At 46.0% G+C, this 18013-nt stretch overlaps 2 protein-coding genes and 1 non-coding gene across 5 annotated transcripts in view; all 3 read left to right on the forward strand.

Annotated features, from left to right (window-relative positions):
* The window catches only part of LOC143355141 (cytoplasmic dynein 2 light intermediate chain 1), a 161608-nt gene extending 158799 nt beyond the window's left edge, over nucleotides 1-2809 (forward strand). The window contains exons 2-8 of one of the 2 annotated variants that reach the window (XM_076789704.1): nucleotides 211-956; nucleotides 1103-1220; nucleotides 1312-1413; nucleotides 1515-1841; nucleotides 1912-2069; nucleotides 2160-2403; nucleotides 2484-2809. In XM_076789704.1, coding sequence (XP_076645819.1) covers nucleotides 940-956; nucleotides 1103-1220; nucleotides 1312-1413; nucleotides 1515-1841; nucleotides 1912-2069; nucleotides 2160-2403; nucleotides 2484-2555 — 1038 coding nt within the window. In that variant the 5' untranslated portion in view covers nucleotides 211-939 and the 3' untranslated portion in view covers nucleotides 2556-2809. The remainder of the gene's footprint in view (nucleotides 1-210; nucleotides 957-1102; nucleotides 1221-1311; nucleotides 1414-1514; nucleotides 1842-1911; nucleotides 2070-2159; nucleotides 2404-2483) is intronic. The other variant, XM_076789703.1, reaches the window with a different exon arrangement.
* A 699-nt stretch (nucleotides 2810-3508) lies between these two features.
* Nucleotides 3509-18013, forward strand: part of Numb (NUMB endocytic adaptor protein) — a 59062-nt gene continuing 44557 nt past the window's right edge. For both annotated transcript variants that reach the window (XM_076789676.1, XM_076789677.1), the window contains exon 1: nucleotides 3509-4361. The gene's annotated coding sequence lies outside the window, so the exon portion shown is untranslated. The remainder of the gene's footprint in view (nucleotides 4362-18013) is intronic.
* LOC143355346 (U1 spliceosomal RNA) lies at nucleotides 13164-13326 on the forward strand. The gene has a single exon (XR_013082492.1). It is a non-coding gene; the product is annotated as a U1 spliceosomal RNA (small nuclear RNA).

Consider the following 18013-nt stretch of genomic DNA (forward strand, 5'->3'; position numbering starts at 1 on the left):
ATCCTTCGAACGTTTTTATATATCGCGTACTACGTATATCTCAGTCTGTTTTTATCGGCAGATTGTTCAACTAGGTTCTCAGTAGCAAGGGTGGCTTATTATAGGACCGCTGCCGATGGTGTGTTTTTATCAAACTTTTCTGAACGAATCAAATAACCCTTTAGAAAAGGTGAGAAACATATTTCGATTCATTTAATACTACATCACAAGAGTTCACGACTACTTCAAAGAAAGAAATGGAATCGTGGTAAATTTTTTCTTTGTCTTCGTGACCAAAGATAGAATGGTAGGTTGTTATTACCTACGGTTGTGTATTACATTCTTTATGATACTGTCATTTACATTAGTTTCCGCAATATTACTAATTTATTATAGATTATTATTTATTCGGTGCATTCCATTCTAGACCTAGTCTAGTATACCGTACTACTGTACATAACGAATAAGCATCACGATAACCAGTTGTACTTTGATTCATCAATGATTTGTTAAGAATAAATACTGTGCGTTATGGTCCAGCAAAGACGTATTGATATGTTTTAAACATTTTCAGCTAATTTTCGCTCCCGGAAACGATGCGGTTTTCGTTATTTTCGCGAATCGTTGCGAACCGTTCTGTCAAGACTGACGACGTCTTGTTGAATCATCGCGCGTTCCGTCTAGAGGTATAGACATATGAAAACTTAGATGTACCATACCTCATTCAATTACTGCATAATGTATTATAAAAATTATATAAAGATTATGCTATATAAAACTTTCTTACTTATGACATTTATTTACTGGGTGAACATGAATTTCATTGGACGAACGAACAGGTGGACACGCCAGGTAGCATTTCTATAGCAACGAATACGAAAACACAATCATAACCTGTGCGCAAAAGGAAGAGTTTTCGTATCGTGTACTTTACGTTTGAAAATCGTACATTGAAAAATAATGACGCACAAAAATTCGTATGTATCTGATTACGTTCGCTTTCGTCGATAATTCATAGATAAGAAAACATACTCTCAAAGCGGTAGCAAGTGGTTCATTTTCAATATTATTTTTTGTTGTGATAAATCGAATGTCTTTTTCTGTGATCGCAATTATTTTTTAGCGACGAAAACATGAGAGACGCGGCGGTGCGGCTTTGTTTAGAGGAAGAACAGCGTCGTAAAAATGATCCGGACGAAACCCATGAACGTTCTATCATCATTGTTGGTTCCAAGAAAGTTGTATGTAACGTTTGGAAAATTCGATGATCTCCCAAGACAAAAATATTCCATATTTTTTGGGGGACTTGAAACAGGAGATACGATTTTTTAGGGTAAAACGACGATGATATATCGATTTCTCGAGAAAGAAGAAACGCCGAAGCCCACCATCGCGACCGATTATTCTTTCGGGCGTAAGGCCGGGAAGAGCTTAGTAAGCTTCCCTTTTCGCTACAATTGCAAATCGTGGAAAGATCATTGATAAATGATTCAGTGAAAAACGAAATTTGCTCATTTTGTTTCTCGTTGATACAGATAAAGAATATCGTACACGTTTGGGAAGTGGGTCATTTAACGTCTTCGTTGGTGTCCGCTGCCATGACAGGCTCGTCTTTGACTCATTCCCCTCATCATCTCACGATACTGATGATGATGGATTTGTCGCTACCGGAAATTTTATGGTCTTCGTTCGAAGAAGCGTTGTCCGTAGTTCGGAACGCGATGAAGATGGCTTACGACGATAACATGATTCAGGAACTTAAGACCCGCCGACTGAACGATCGAGGGAAAACATTGGAAAAGGAGGTTGATCCTTTCCCGATTAAACTCTGTATCGTAGGAGGGAAATACGATAAATTCAAGGTATTTTTCCGGTCTTCCGGTAAAAGTGTTTTCGCAACGAATAACACGTGTTTCGTTGATCTCGCGATAGGATTTCGATCCGAGTAGAAAGGAATTAGTCGGGAAGACGTTGAGAGCCGTGGCTCACATCCTAGGCGCAGGCCTTTACTATCACTCCTCGAAAGATAAGACTGTGGCGCGGAAAACCAAAGATTTGCTATCTCATTGTGGATTTGGCACGCAACTTTCGTGAGTTGTTTCGAACACCATAATAACCGACCGTGCCTTTCAAGTAGTACCGTTGTCACATGTTTTTCTGTTCGCCGAACGCCTCTTCAGCGGCGGGAAGTGTATAGATTTCGAGAAGCCGTTAGCGGTGCCAGCCGGCGCCGATTCATTTTCCTCGATCGATTTGCAATTCCCCCAGGCAAGACCTTCGGCCGTCTTGGATGCCATCAAACAGATTTATATCGCTCGTGTACCGCAAGTCTCCAGAAGCGACGATGCTATCTCCGAGGATCCGAGCAACGATCCCAACTTTAACGAGCCGATTATCGACAGATTGCGGGCTCAGCGAGAAGAGGTAGCGCCTTGATATATGTATACGGCCTCTGCCCTCGGTTTATTAATTTAACGCGTTTCTCGTCCGTGATCTGGTCACAGGAAATTGGTATTCTCCTCCACAACATGCTGGAAGGTCGAACACCTCAAATTCCCATTCCGGATCCGTCATAGATCACGGGCTGGATACCGTCATTTCGCTGGATGGATTCATCGCGAATTCTTCTCACGTGCTCGATCCAGCCGAGATTCGAAGAATCTTCGGATAGCATCGCCTGATCGGATTCCTACCTCATGTACCTCGCGACGGACTAGCAGAAATTTAGGTCTGTCCTCGCAGACGTCGATTAAACGAGATTCTCTTTAACCAACAGTTGCCCTTTCTATCGCAGAATCCCTTTTCCCTCGTAAATCGAGATCGCTCCAGTCAGAAGAGCCGCGCAACCGCTTGCAATGGCAACACCGGTGATACAGCTTATTTATCGGAAGGCTCCAAGAATTATGTCGTACGACACAACCGCTTATGGCGCATGTACGTTCCTTTGCGTTCGCGGGTAACGCATAAAACAAATTGCCCTTTTTTCTTTGTGTTAATTCTTTAACCTGTGTCGGATGTAATAATCCTTTGATGTTCATGTCGAGCGTATCTCGTCGTGAAAAGATGGCTTGTTACTTTCTAATGCTCAGAAGGAAAAATTCAAACGGCTTAATCTATTGATTACTATGACGGCCAAACGTCACGTAACGAAAGTGGAATCGATGCGATTGATTATACTGTTACGGAAGAAATAGAACGCCTAAGTACTAGATGCCAATTAAGATTAGACTAACTGATCTGGCTAAAATTTAGCTAGAAGGCTCCGCGGAAAGCACGCCAGCAACATTCTCCGCCGATTCGTAAGTTGTTTCCTGCCGAGAGAACATCTTGGCGATATTTACACGCACAACGATCTACCAAATGTCCTGTTCCGGAGAGATCGTAAAGATTTCTCGGAAGTGAATAAAAAGAGAAGAAAAGGTTTGTATGTGTTGACCGCACGAATGACCCACACCCGTTTTCCTCGCAGACGATAGCGGTCTTTCCGAGAGAAAATGACGTGACGAACCTTCGAGTGTGCGTCCCAAGGGCGGAGAACCCCTCGAAGGCATAATTGGAGTAGCGGGGAAGGATCGGAGGGGGATGTTCTCGCCCCTCGGGTGTTGATAGACCAGCGAACGCGCAAGCGTTCCGGCTCGGCCCTGTTTAAAGGGCAAAAGGTAGCGTCGTCGTCGTCGTCGGCGTCGCGTGCGGCGCGTGACAGCGCCAGCGGATCTCCCTCGTTTCTAGCGTCAGCGGAGCGGTGCGCTGATAAGAACAGAGCAGAGCAGAGCAGAGCGGAGCGGAGCGGTGCCGAGCGTCGTCAGCGAACGGTGACGCTTGCGCGTTGTTGAGCGTCGCGCTTGCGCTCGAGCCACGGGTCGCTCCCGATACACGGATAGTCGGAGTCGAGCGTTTACGAAAACGAGATCCGGCTGGGGGGTTTTCCGCTTGGTCGCGGGCCTCTCGCTTTCTGGCCTCGGTGTTTCCTCAGTGAAAATGCCGCTGTGATAGAGAGCCACCGCGTGTCCAGTGCTCTCGCCGGGACTAGTCGCGCCGCAACCGAACACCGTCAACTGTCCACGCGAATTTTCGCCACGGCACTGTTCCCGTCGCGACTCGGCTATCTGTTATCACGCTACCTCGCTGTTCTCCTCCTCCTGCATCCCTCCACGCTCTCGACGTTCCTAGTTGTTTCGCGTTCTCTCTCTTTCTCTCTGTTTCTCTGTCTCTGTCGGTGTTATCCGCGCGCTTTCTCTCCCCTATCCTCGACGCACAGTGATTTCCAAACGCGTCCGAACCGAATGTCGGAAGCCAACGATTGATACCGGAAGTCGGGGCGCCGGGAATTTGGTAATCATCCCTCGGAGCGGAGCTGCGCCGGCCGCCGGAGAAACGCACAGGTGAGTCTCGACGATTGTTCAGAGCACCCGGAACATCTATACGTTCTACTTCAGATCTGTTTCGCACCTGACGCTCGCGATCCGGTCGATAATAGCCAGGATCACGTTGCAAAACGCGCTCCTGGTGACGACGAACGTCGTATATCGCGGTGATCGCGGAATTGCCCCCTCCTGCGGCCGCTTCTCTCGCGGTTATCGATTCCGGTGTGAACGCGCCCTCCCTGGACAGTTATCCGCTCGTCCGTCTTCTTACGAGCATCTTCGATCGCGGTACGTGATCCAGTTCCTCGAACGATCAATATCTGTCGGCGCGTGGTTGTGAATCGGCTGTCTCGTGAATCGCCGATTCGCGAAACCACCCCCGCGTTCCTCGTGAACGCGCGACCCCTCTGACCGTCGCTCTTGTCTTCCTGATTGAGCAGAAGGTAACGAGAGCACCGCAAAAGCTAATTACGCGGAATCAGTCTATTTCGAGTCTTGCGAGATCATTGCCGGCCGATGCGACCTGTCCGTCGATCAATCATTTAGAAACCGATAGGATTTCTTACTAAATTAAGCATTCCTCGGCTTCCGGCGACACCTTCTACGCGTTCAAGCCGATTTCCGAATCGGACACAGTTTTCGTGGATGTGTTCTGTCTTTCGAACGGTGCTCGTAGTCGCGGAATATAATTAGCGTTACAGCAGTCCCGGAAAAGCGAAAAGCTTTTAAAGTATTGATTACCATTGGATGCGAGCGCGAGAGGGTTTTAGACACCTCGGCATTGTTTTTCGTGGAACGGTGGTTCTTCTTTAAAAATGCATTTCCAGGGGGACTTTTCGACGCGCGAAAAGAATTTCAAGTTCCTCTCGATGTCCGCTTTGTCTCGAGACAATCACCCGAGAGACTGTATCGCAGAGCAAATCTTTGTTGTCGGAGCAATTAAGCACAGTTCCGCCTGTGTCGCGGCGTTCCTTTGTTGGCTGGAACAGAGAATCGCTTCCCTACTCTCGGATCAGCTTATCTATTTACGACTGGAAGCTTGGAATATATCCTCTCTCTCTCTCTCTCTCTCTGGATCCCGTAGCTCGTTCGGCTCGAGATCGAAGTCCCCTTTCGGGGAATCGCGACGTTCCCCTTCGCGTTCTCTTCCGACCTTCGAGTGGCAACCTTGGCGATGCAGAAAAGAAGAAGACTGTTCGATCGTGACGTCAGACTTCCCACGCGTACATCCGATCGGCCGGGATACGTATTTCGTTTTGTTAGGCCATCGATCGAGCAGGTAAAAGCGACCAACAGGTTTGCACCTGTATACGTGCGGACACGGAGCCAAGAAATCCGAACGTGTTCGTGTGACCGGGTCTCTCGCGCGAGCCGGCAATCATGTGCAATAGTTGCGTACCTGGTGGAGCCAGGTCGTCGCGTCCGGACGCCAATGCAGTACTCGATCGTCTCGACGCCGAAAACGACGCTCGCCCCGATTTCTACGCGCTGTTCGAATTCTCGCGAATATTCCCGCTCGATCCATTTTCGCTGACGTTATCTCACGGCCACGAGCTTTTTCCACGAGCCGAACCTGCGCCGTCACGAAATTTATCGGGCCACCGTGTAGACCGCCTTCGAGAACTTCTCATCGATTTGCTCCTGTTATTCGCGACGGAATAAGAACGACGCGATGCCTCGAATTTCTACCCGTTATAAAATCACGGTCGCGACGAATCCTGCGATCGTTTTTACAGAATTTTTTACCGTTGCACCATCGCACGACTCGCTGCTCCGGGATCGCGCGCAGTATACTCAGTATGCTCTCCGCAAATTTAGTTTCTCGTCACCGCGTTAAAAAATCCCGAGTCGGTAAAATTAACCGCGACGGAAAAAGGGACAAGGTTGGAACGACGGATTTCTTCTCGCCGAGAAAACGGTCGTGATCCTGAATAATGGAAGCGCGATCGAACGATATTCTCGCTGCTCCGGTTCGCAGAAATGGAATCCCGTTGCCACTTTAATCCGCAGTTTATTTATTTCCTCCGCCTGTTCATTCAGTGTCATCGTTCGAGCTGTGTGTTTCACAGTTCCCGGTTTATTTTATCGGCGAATTTATTACGGGGTATCGTCGGCGATTTCAAACGGGCTATGAACTATGATCGAGAGAGGATATACCGGGATAATCCGCGGACGTTCGAGATCGGGGATTTTTCACACGCGGATTTGCGTTTCGAATTATCCTCGACGATTGGATTTTTGGCTGGGCGGGGATGAAATTTCGTAGGATCGAGAAAAAATACTGCTGCCACCGAACGGCACGGCAACGGTCGCTCCTACGCTGAAAGGAAAGGCGTATATTAATTTGCGAGCGGTTGTATGGCGAGGGAAAGGAACGGCCAGGCGGAATTACGAAAGAAATGCTCTCCGAACCTGACCGAAGATGGTAGTGAGGAAGGAAGGGCGGTATCCGTGATTACCGTTGCGCATTCGAGCACACGTTAATAAACTGTATCGCGTAACGCCCCGTAGAAAACGCTTCGTCTTCCTCTTCGGTTCGCGAGATCGCAAAAGTTAGCGCGAATCGAGCTGCGTGTACCAGCGATTAGATATATGGAGCATGACCAGCGATATCCGAAGATCGACGCGGTCTATCGACGATAATACTCTCGGGACGGAGTTATCGATCAAAATACAACTCCGATCGATAATACAATAGTGCTCTTCCCACGTTACGCGATCAACATTCATCTTTATATCGCTGGAACTAGTCTCTATTTATCTAGTGGAAGGGCGTATGTCACATTTCACGACAGGACGATGTAAAAACAATCCGTTAATAACAGCTTTATCGAAGCGATCTATACATTGCACTGGCACTTGTTCCACGGAAAACTTCATTTCAGAAAATTTATAAGATACGCCCTCGTCCTAGACGCTCGTTTAACCCTTTGCACTCGAAGCTATTTTAACACTAAACCTACCGACATTTCATGTATACCTAATCCTACCATGAGCGGTCAAATGACCGCTTCGAAAAAATATGTATCTTAATATAGAAAGACATGCTATGAAATTTTTTCGGAGAGTAAACGATAAAGAAAATTGTGAATATTGAAAAATGGGTTGTATGGATATTCTAGGAAAAGTCAATAAGTTACATGGCGATGCAGTAACGTTGTATACAAGAAATTCTAAACGAAATTTCAAAAACGGTCATTTGACCGCGCGTTGGTAGGTGTAGTGTTAACTCCAAAACGAAACATTACTTCCGATCTAGAATTGTTTCCTTCTATATACATTTCTTCATGTCATACATACAAAAAGTGGTGCAATTTGCTCGTACAACACTGAAGTGTTTAGTGATTCATTAAATACAAACTTTAATAACGTAAAAGATATTTTGAATAATGATACAGCAATTTTTACAGTCGCCATTCGAGTGCTGAGGGTTAATTATCGCGGACACAAAAGACGCGTGTACGCGTGATCGAACGAAATCCGGTGGTATCGATCGCTCGGTATTTCCGGCGTTGACGGGCAGAGACTTCGGGAAAACTATAATAATTTCGGTCGAAATCTTTTCGCGACTGGTCCCACGAAGAATGAACGAGCAGACGGATAACGATCATGGTCCTCGGAAATTGAACAGATACCTCTAACAGACTGGAAGGCACGTATCTACGTGCGTGCGCCACGTGGCAACCGGGTCAATTGTGCTCCGTAACGATGCAAACGCTCGTTATCCTTGGAACAATTCGTCTATTGTCCCGGGGTGGAACGGTGGCTCGAAAGCGCGAAACGTGCGCCTGACACTCCTCGGCGATGATGTATTCCTGTGAGAGTAGTAGGACATTCGCTTGTCGCAGAAAAGAAAAAAGAATAATAAAATGGCCGGCATCGGCGACAACCGGTTTCGTTAGATATCAGCGGTCAGGTGACTGGCGAGAGGCGGCGGCTGTACCGCTTTCTTGTGACAACGATTATGCCGGCGATCCGAGAGATATTATTATACCGTTCGCCCGGAGCCCTTCGTCGCGTCGCATCCGTACGAATCCGCTTTTGCACCGGTGCGCTCGTTTTCCTGGCGACAACATTATCGACCGTCGCGGCTTAATATCAAATCGTGGTCAAGTTCACTGGTTCGGACGGGAAATTATGCGGAAAATGTTTCCGCAGCTAACCGACCGTACTCTCTCTCTCTCTCTTCAGACACCGGCATTGTTTCCTCTCTCGTCGAATTCCGGTACGTCGGAAACAATCGAAAGCAAAGTTTCGATTTCGCAAAAGAGAAGACATTATTGTTGCGCAAGAGGTTGTTTTCCTCGGTCTAGAAATTGTTCGCTACGCGACACTCGCGACACTCCGCGGGCAGCGGCTCGTGCCACGGAATATTGGCCGTGTTTCACCTGGAAATGAAATCATGATGCGACCTCCGCGCCCCGCCGAAACGGCACGCCATCGCGCGTCGCGCATCGTCGCGATAGGCGCATTCGAGCGTGTGCTGCGCGATAATTTCAGAGGCACATTGCCTGCGAGACTGTCCTTACCGTACACGTGACATTTATTATGCCATCGTACTTCCTCCGTTAGTGTGTCACACGACGCTGGTAGTCGTGGCAAACTGCAATGCAGACGACTGCGGTATCAACGTATCGGGCTCTCCGCTACGAAAACTTTGCGGATCGAGTTGCCTCGCTCGTACACAATTCATTCGGATCCGCACACATGATTACTCTCGCGACGACAGACCTGCAAAAATCGACTACGATTAGAATTGGTTCGGCGAGACGAATAAATTCTGAATACATCGTTTCGCTTTCTGAGAATAACGGTCGCTATCTCTGAGGCATTTCTCGCTGAATGTGACAAGTTGCTCGCCAGTGCGTTCGCACCTTAAGAAAAGCAATTTGTCCAGTGGACGGATAGGTTTGCAAAGGATATAGGGGTTTCGTCAGGGCCCGGAGGAAACGCAATCCCTCGGCAGCTCGACGGCTGTAGGTCGTTAGTTTGAACGGCTTCGCTGTCTTCCGTTTTGGAAGCGCGCAGGTAGCCGAGGCTGCTCAAATTCGACGAAGTAACGGGCTTCTCGAAGGAGCATCGCTCCGGATACGGTGTATAACCGTCCGGCTACGTGTTTACGTTACGAAACGCGTTCTCGCATTGCCGCGTAGCCGTAAGAGCGTGACGAAAACTGATCTACGTGGGTGACGGTCTGCTTTGTCGTCCTCTCGCTCCTCGCTCCTAAGCAACCTCCAGCAACGACACACATTGCCTTTCTCGCGGGCTCCGCCGCGCAACAGATCAGCATCTGGATCACGAATTTCTTCGCTTCTTCCAAATTTAACCACCGTGCTCCGTTGGCCTCGCCGTGAACGTTTAGATTTCACGATTTCTCATCGTCGCCGAAACCGTTCTCGATATCCCGACATTTTTCACGGTATCTGGCACGGGCAAGCTATTTCCCGTAATCTTCGTCGCGGTGACGATTCAGAATTTCATAAAACACCTCGCCGGTTTCGCGGCTAAACGCAGACGTCGTTAGTCGTCGCCCCGGTTCTAGGTTTGCCACTGTTTTTCAAAGGTTTATCAGCGGACGAACTATCGCGGTGCTAAAATCTTTCGGGCTTAGTCCGCGGCGAGGAAAAAGTGGGTCGGCGCGCTGTGTTTTGTTGTGTCGCGAAAAGGAAAAAAAGAAAAAAGAGAAATAGGTGAATCGCATAAAAATACTCCGCGAAGCAGCGACCTCCTTGGCTCGAAACCGGCTATTACGCAAATTCCTCTTCAACAGGTTCTACTGGCCGAGCGTCCCGACGAAAATTCAAGGCGCGATAGTGTGCTCCACTTGCGAGAAAGCTAAATTCGACGGTTTCAAGGTTCGCGCGTCGAACCTCCGCAGAAATCCGCTTTAGACCGAGTCGATGTCAGACGTTTCGCACGCGGAACCGCGCGTTTGTTTTCGTCGGTGTCCGTTTTGCATAATGTCGATTACTTCGGAGGAACAACTGCATTGTTAGGATGCCGTCTAGCCCGGCCTAGAATAGATTACTCGTCCGTCATTCGCTCGTCCAGGCTCCCTCTCGATCGAGCGATTCTATGTTAACCAGATTTTTAAATCGAATTTGCGCTCGTGCGAAAATTTTGGTTCATCGAATTTGCGGGTCGCGCGCAAGGTGGGGGCTGATCGAAGCGAGCGAGGGAGGGGGGCGAGGTTAAATTCTACGTTCCGCGTACTGTTCCGTACTTTATCGGTATATCGGTTCACACCGATTCCGTTTTGTATTCGGCTTCAAATGAAATGCCGATACCGCGACGGAGCGTTCGAGTCGATTCGTTTTTTGTGTTCCCGAGCTGAAAGGGGCTACGTCGAGCATCGATAGGTTCTCCGCGCGGCGAACTATACGTCGGAGTTGCCACTCCAAGGCAGCCACATTGATCGGAGGTTGCCAGTCGTTCTTTTTTTAATAGTACACCTTGAACACCACGTGTCCTTGGTATCTTCGCGTTACAGTTGACACACAAATAAGCAGCCAGCTCTGGAGAAAAAGCTGCTGGACTCATAAATATTTGCGGCGCATCGAGCGTGTGCCGCGTTCCTCGTTTCCTTCTTTCGCGCGACCGACCGCGTACTTATCTCTCTCGCATCTCGCGTCCCGTGTCTCGTCGCAGGAGCCCGTTTGTTCATTTAATAATGGAGAATGGAACGAGAGAACTCCGGTTCGAATGAGTCGTTCGAGGCCGCGCGAACCGTTCCTCCGGAATTCTTTTCAATAACGTTCTATCCCTCCCTACAGAGAAATAAACATATAATCGTAAAATCACGCGGCGGAGATTTGCGTATTACAAATTGACATTAGTTTACTTCGTACGATAGATCGCAGACGGAGGAGGATGATCCATACGGTGCTATTTAAAAGTTACAAAGTGTTACTCCTGCTACAATGTATTATGAGGACCCATAAGTAATCAATTATTTTGAAATCTAAAACAAACTTTGTAGTAAGTTCAAGTTTTTATATAATCTCTATCATTATCAACGACAGTTTGCCATCTTTCCTGCAAATTTTCAATCCCCCTCTTATAGAAATCCAGGGTTCGTCAAGCAAAATATGACTTACATCTTCTTACATCTTCTATAGAATGTTTTATTTCTTAAATAATGATCCAGAGATCTGAAAAGATGATAGTCAGTGGGAGCAGTATCCGGTGAGTATGGGGGGTGCGGTAAAACTTCCCATTGCAATTCTTTGATTTTTTCCTGAGCGAGTTTCGCTGTACCAGGCCGGGCATTGTCAATTTGCAGTATTACACCTTTTCTGTGGACCAAAGATGCCCTCTTTTTCAATAGTTCTGAATACAGCCGTTGCAATTGCTGACAATACAACTCGGCAGTAACTGTTTCTCCAGGTTTCAACAACTCAAAGTGAATTATGCCACGACAGTCCCACCAAATGCACAGTAACACATTTCTAAGTGATAAGCTAGGTTTAGGGGTTGATATTGCGGTTTGATTTGCAGAAAGCCGTTGCTTGGAATGCTTTATGTTATCATAAAGAATCCATTTTTCATCTTCGGTAACGATTCTGCTAAGAAATGGATCTCTACGAAATCTGGATAGCAACGAAGCGCAAATTGATCGACGAATATTGATCTCAGATAATTGATGCGGTACCCATATTCCTAGCCTATATGCGTTTCCCATTTCGTGTAGGTGCCTTTGTATAGTTGACCATGTGGACCCAAGGCTTCTTGATAATTCTTGTATACTTAACCCTTAGCACTCAAATGGTGACTGTAAGGCACCACTAAGAATTGCTATATCATTATTCAAAATTTTTTTAAATTATTAAATTTGGTTGTATTTAATAAAATATTGAACAGTTCAGTTTTGTAGGAGTAAATTGCATCATTCCCGTATGTATAACACGAAAAATATATATATAGAAGGGAAATATTCTAGGTCGGAAGAAATGTTTTGTTTTGGGGTTATAATAGCTTCGAGTGCAAAGGGTTAATTTTGGATCAGCTTCCACTAGAGATTTTAGGGTGTCATCATCAAATTCAACTGCTCGTCCACTTCGAGGCCTGTCAGAGAGATGATAATCACCAGCAGCAAACCTTCTGAACCAACGTTGACATTTGTTGACCTTCAATACATTCCCATAAACGTCGCAAATTTTCTTTGTTGTTACCGTTGCATTAAATCCCGCATGAAAATGAAAAAGTATACAATGACGAATATGACCTTCGGAAGGTACGGACGCCGCCATTTTATTACAGGGTTGTAAAAGAAAATTATACTTTCTAGAATATTTAGAACACAGGCTGCTTTACCGAAAACTGTAAAAGAATACGTGTTTCCTGTTCAACGATCGGTACAGAACTAAAGGCAAAACAAATACTTTGCAAATAATTGATTACTTATGGGCACCCTTGATATGTGCGCTGCACCGCGGAACATCTTAGCTCTCGGCTCGAATCATTATAAATATTTGTTCAAAGTCTAAGGAAATATTCTGCTTCGCGTGATTTGGACAGCGCAATAAAGGTGGAGAAGGTCCGACAATTTCGGTCGAACGAGCGACGAAGAGGAGAATTCCGCGGAAAGGGGCGCGTCAATCGATATTCATTTCATTGCTCGGACCATGTTTATGCTGCGAAGACAGTCGACTCTGCTCGAGCAGAAAATCAATGAGTATGTCGAACAGAGATTCGCGAATGACGATCGTTCCGCCGATGATCGGGGTTTCGCCGCCAGATGACATTTGGTCTCGAGGAGATTTCTCGCGAGAAAAAACGGATCGCAACCCAATAAATATTATCGGGAATGGTATTTAGATATAACTTACTTGGCGCGGAGGACACCGTGATCACGAAGGCGGTTCCTTCTGGGCGAGGCCTTTCCATTGCACCGTGGTTGGGCTGAACCTTGCGAATACTCCTAATGTGGGTATGTCGAGCGCACAATTTTTGGTAGTCGGGACCTGCGTACGCGCTGTCCCGGATTCTGAAATAGAAACACAGATCTTTTTACTCTTTCCGAGAACCATCCTCCTCCCATAGGCACCTTCGGACATATTGGACGGAAACAATTGCCGAATTCATCCGGCATTTTGTCTCCACGGATGAACACTTCCTGATCGTTCTTCTTTGGACATTTTGAAATGTTTTTATTCCCGCTGACTCTTTGATGATGTGAGCTTCATTGTAGATTCTATTTTCTTCCAACTGATGAGATTTTTCATCCTTTTGCCTGCTGCGGAAGACATAAATAATGTTTTCAATAAATGTTGCTACAGAAGAAGCGGTGTGTTATATAATGTAGAGAAAATATTAATTTTTCATCCCCCCTTTATTTCATAAAATCGTCTTTCTGTTCGTCTTTGTAGATTTACCTACGATAGATGATTAGCTATTTTTGCCAGCTCGGAGGTACTACTTCACCACCCACGGCTCACTGCTTCTCCGAGTGTTTCGAGTGGGTTTTAGCTTTTAAGATAGTTCTCGGCGTGTATCGGCACTCCAGAAATTTCAAATTTCTTATCACGATCTCGAGATGAAAGCACTGTGTCCTCTTTTCTCGCGAGCTCGATCGGAAGTGCATATCGTTGTTCAAGAAATTCCTTACCTAGAGTGAATCGTCTCGCACGCGGCGACAGACGACGCCCGACCAAATTTGCACACAGTTATCTTATCGGACAGAAGATTCTTTGTAATTTATTCCCGTGAAATGATTATTAATTAATGGCGCGAATATCTGTTGTATTTAATCGAGCGCCCCGATACGATTGCGAGGATTGCGTCATTTCGTTCAACATTATCAATGAGAAAATTAAACTCGAACCAAAAAGAAACGGATCTGGCTGTGAATTGTAGAACCTCCGAAACACGTGAAATAAACGTGAAATAAAAATAAACACGTGAATACAACTTCTGAGAATAATCAGTAGACTGCGGATTTTATACAAATTATGACAAACATGACAAGATGAAATAACAAACTGTGAAATCATTGAAAGAAACTAGAAATCTTACTTAAAAGTCTTAATAATCAGTGTTGTCTGAATTACCGGTGCACAAAGTATAAAATCCTTGGGGAAAGAAATTTGATTTAAAACTGACGTAGGAAGCTGCGGTTCTCGTGTATCTTGCGGTTCTGCGGACTTGCGGTTTCGGCGCCGCACGTCTGCGCGTTTCCTTAATGCTCTTGAAAAATGTATGGTCACGGAAAACGATAATACAAGACAATCGCATGAGAGAACAGAGAACAGATAAGTGCGTTTCACCGCTGATTCAGACTTTTGGTTGCACAGCAAGTTACCTGCCGCGATCCGTGGAAGCTTATGGCCTATTCGGATAAGTTTCCAGTTAACCAATAGAGAATAAATATTTGAGAATCGTCGGCAAAGGAAGCCTTGAATTTGTGCTCCACTCCGGGCGGAAGCTGTCATGGTCGTAGAGAACTATGCAGGACGAATCTGTCGTCTCGCGTGCCACTTATTTTCCATTCTTAGCAAGAAGTGCTTTTAGCTCGAGGATCGGGGAACTCTACTCGAGGAAACGTGTCTACCACAATAATCGGCCGAGACGCAAAAATATAACGAACAAAGCCTCCGAGGTTTCATTTAATACATCCTAGCGTATATTGTTTGACTGTAAATCTGTATGAACACTACCTACACGATGGTATATAAAATGCGAAAATGATGTTTAAATGCGGCAAGGTTTATTTAGAAGCCCTAAGTTCTTGCCAATAAATTAATCTCGCAAAAGATAAACACGATCACGTATTCAAAAACACTGAAAGGATGCGACGCAATTTTTAAGTAGTATTTAGTGCCTGTGTCTATTCACGCTGACATTGCACATAACTACAATCACTTTTCTTAACCATGTACTGTGTAAACAACAGTCCTGTAATGACGACAATCAGTCACCGCAAATGTCGGAAGACTAATATGTTTGATTAGGTTTAGGATAATAACACAAGAACATAGAATGTGTTATAAGTCAGATCTATCGCGTGTAATAAGTAATACATAAGAACTGCCAGTTAAAATATTCTTGTAAGAAATTGTCCTTCAGTTGATCACTGTGCACACGGAACTATATGATAAGTTCGGTTTAATTTCCTACAAATAATATTCATAACCAAACACAATATTCAATATAATATAGTATATTATAATATGATGTAATAACATATAATACATTACGAATGTATTCTATTGCGTATATATACATTTGATGCCCCCATTACCACGTAGGATAATAAGGTATATCTTCCAATCAATTTTATAGGCTTACCCTAATAAAATATCACTTTAACAAGGCATAATAAAAATATATATCAAAAATAATTCTGGCATTTTTACAACACACAATCAAATATCTGCAAAACAGATCTCGCATTTGCTCCAGATTTGCATTAGAGGGCAAAACATATATTAATTATTATCGAACCTACTACAATAGCAACCATAAATTCTGATGACTTTAATTGTCATCATCCTCTTCTAAGGATTCATCACAATCGTCTTCATTGTCGTCGTTGTCATCGTCATCGTCATCACAGTCATCATCGCCTGAATCAGTAGTCGTTTCCTGGCCACGATCTGTAGTTACTGTAGCAAATAAACAGATCATCAAATAATCAAAGTTGATTAGAAACTATACCAAATATCACTATCGCAGACATACCTGTAGATGTTGACTCAGTGCTCGTACTTGTCGATGGGCTTTCTGTGCTTTCAGTAGTAGATGGCGACGATGTCTCAGTAGGTCCCGTTGTAGACTCAGTGCTGGTACTAGTCAATGGGGTTTCTGTGCTTTCAGTGGTAGATGGAGACGATGTCTCAGTAGGTCCCGTTGTAGACTCAGTGCTGGTACTAGTTGATGGGGTTTCTGTGCATTCAGTGGTAGATGGAGACGATGTCTCAGTAGGTCCCGTTGTCGACTCAGTGCTCGTACTTGTCGATGGGCTTACTGTGCTTTCAGTAGTAGATGGCGACGATGTCTCAGTAGGTCCCGTTGTAGACTCAGTGCTGGTACTTGTCAATGGGGTTTCTGTGCTTTCTGTGGTAGATGGAGACGATGTCTCAGTAGGTCCCGTTGTCGACTCAGTGCTCGTACTTGTCGATGGGCTTACTGTGCTTTCAGTAGTAGATGGCGACGATGTCTCAGTACGCCCCGTTGTAGACTCAGTGCTGGTACTAGTTGATGGGGTTTCTGTGCTTTCTGTGGTAGATGGAGACGATGTCTCAGTAGGTCCCGTTGTAGACTCAGTGCTGGTACTAGTCAATGGGGTTTCTGTGCTTTCAGTGGTAGATGGAGACGATGTCTCAGTAGGTCCCGTTGTCGACTCAGTGCTCGTACTTGTCGATGGGCTTACTGTGCTTTCAGTAGTAGATGGCGACGATGTCTCAGTAGGTCCCGTTGTAGACTCAGTGCTGGTACTAGTTGATGGGGTTTCTGTGCTTTCTGTGGTAGATGGAGACGATGTCTCAGTAGGTCCCGTTGTAGACTCAGTGCTGGTACTAGTCAATGGGGTTTCTGTGCTTTCAGTGGTAGATGGAGACGATGTCTCAGTAGGTCCCGTTGTCGACTCAGTGCTCGTACTTGTCGATGGGCTTACTGTGCTTTCAGTAGTAGATGGCGACGATGTCTCAGTAGGTCCCGTTGTAGACTCAGTGCTGGTACTTGTCAATGGGGTTTCTGTGCTTTCTGTGGTAGATGGAGACGATGTCTCAGTAGGTCCCGTTGTCGACTCAGTGCTCGTACTTGTCGATGGGCTTACTGTGCTTTCAGTAGTAGATGGCGACGATGTCTCAGTAGGCCCCGTTGTAGACTCAGTGCTGGTACTAGTTGATGGGGTTTCTGTGCTTTCTGTGGTAGATGGAGACGATGTCTCAGTAGGTCCCGTTGTAGACTCAGTGCTGGTACTAGTCAATGGGGTTTCTGTGCTTTCAGTGGTAGATGGAGACGATGTCTCAGTAGGTCCCGTTGTCGACTCAGTGCTCGTACTTGTCGATGGGCTTACTGTGCTTTCAGTAGTAGATGGCGACGATGTCTCAGTAGGTCCCGTTGTAGACTCAGTGCTCGTACTTGTCGATGGGCTTTCTGTGCTTTCAGTGGTAGATGGAGACGATGTCTCAGTAGGTCCCGTTGTAGACTCAGTGCTGGTACTAGTCAATGGGGTTTCTGTGCTTTCAGTGGTAGATGGAGACGATGTCTCAGTAGGTCCCGTTGTCGACTCAGTGCTCGTACTTGTCGATGGGCTTTCTGTGCTTTCAGTGGTAGATGGAGACGATGTCTCAGTAGGTCCCGTTGTAGACTCAGTGCTGGTACTAGTTGATGGGGTTTCTGTGCTTTCAGTGGTAGATGGAGACGATGTCTCAGTAGGTCCCGTTGTAGACTCAGTGCTGGTACTAGTTGATGGGGTTTCTGTGCTTTCAGTGGTAGATGGAGACGATGTCTCAGTAGGTCCCGTTGTCGACTCAGTGCTCGTACTTGTCGATGGGCTTACTGTGCTTTCAGTAGTAGATGGCGACGATGTCTCAGTAGGTCCCGTTGTAGACTCAGTGCTCGTACTTGTCGATGGGCTTTCTGTGCTTTCAGTGGTAGATGGAGACGATGTCTCAGTAGGTCCCGTTGTAGACTCAGTGCTGGTACTAGTTGATGGGGTTTCTGTG

Source organism: Halictus rubicundus, chromosome 6 (genome assembly GCF_050948215.1).
Source record: "Halictus rubicundus isolate RS-2024b chromosome 6, iyHalRubi1_principal, whole genome shotgun sequence".
Classification (NCBI taxonomy): domain Eukaryota; kingdom Metazoa; phylum Arthropoda; class Insecta; order Hymenoptera; family Halictidae; genus Halictus; species Halictus rubicundus.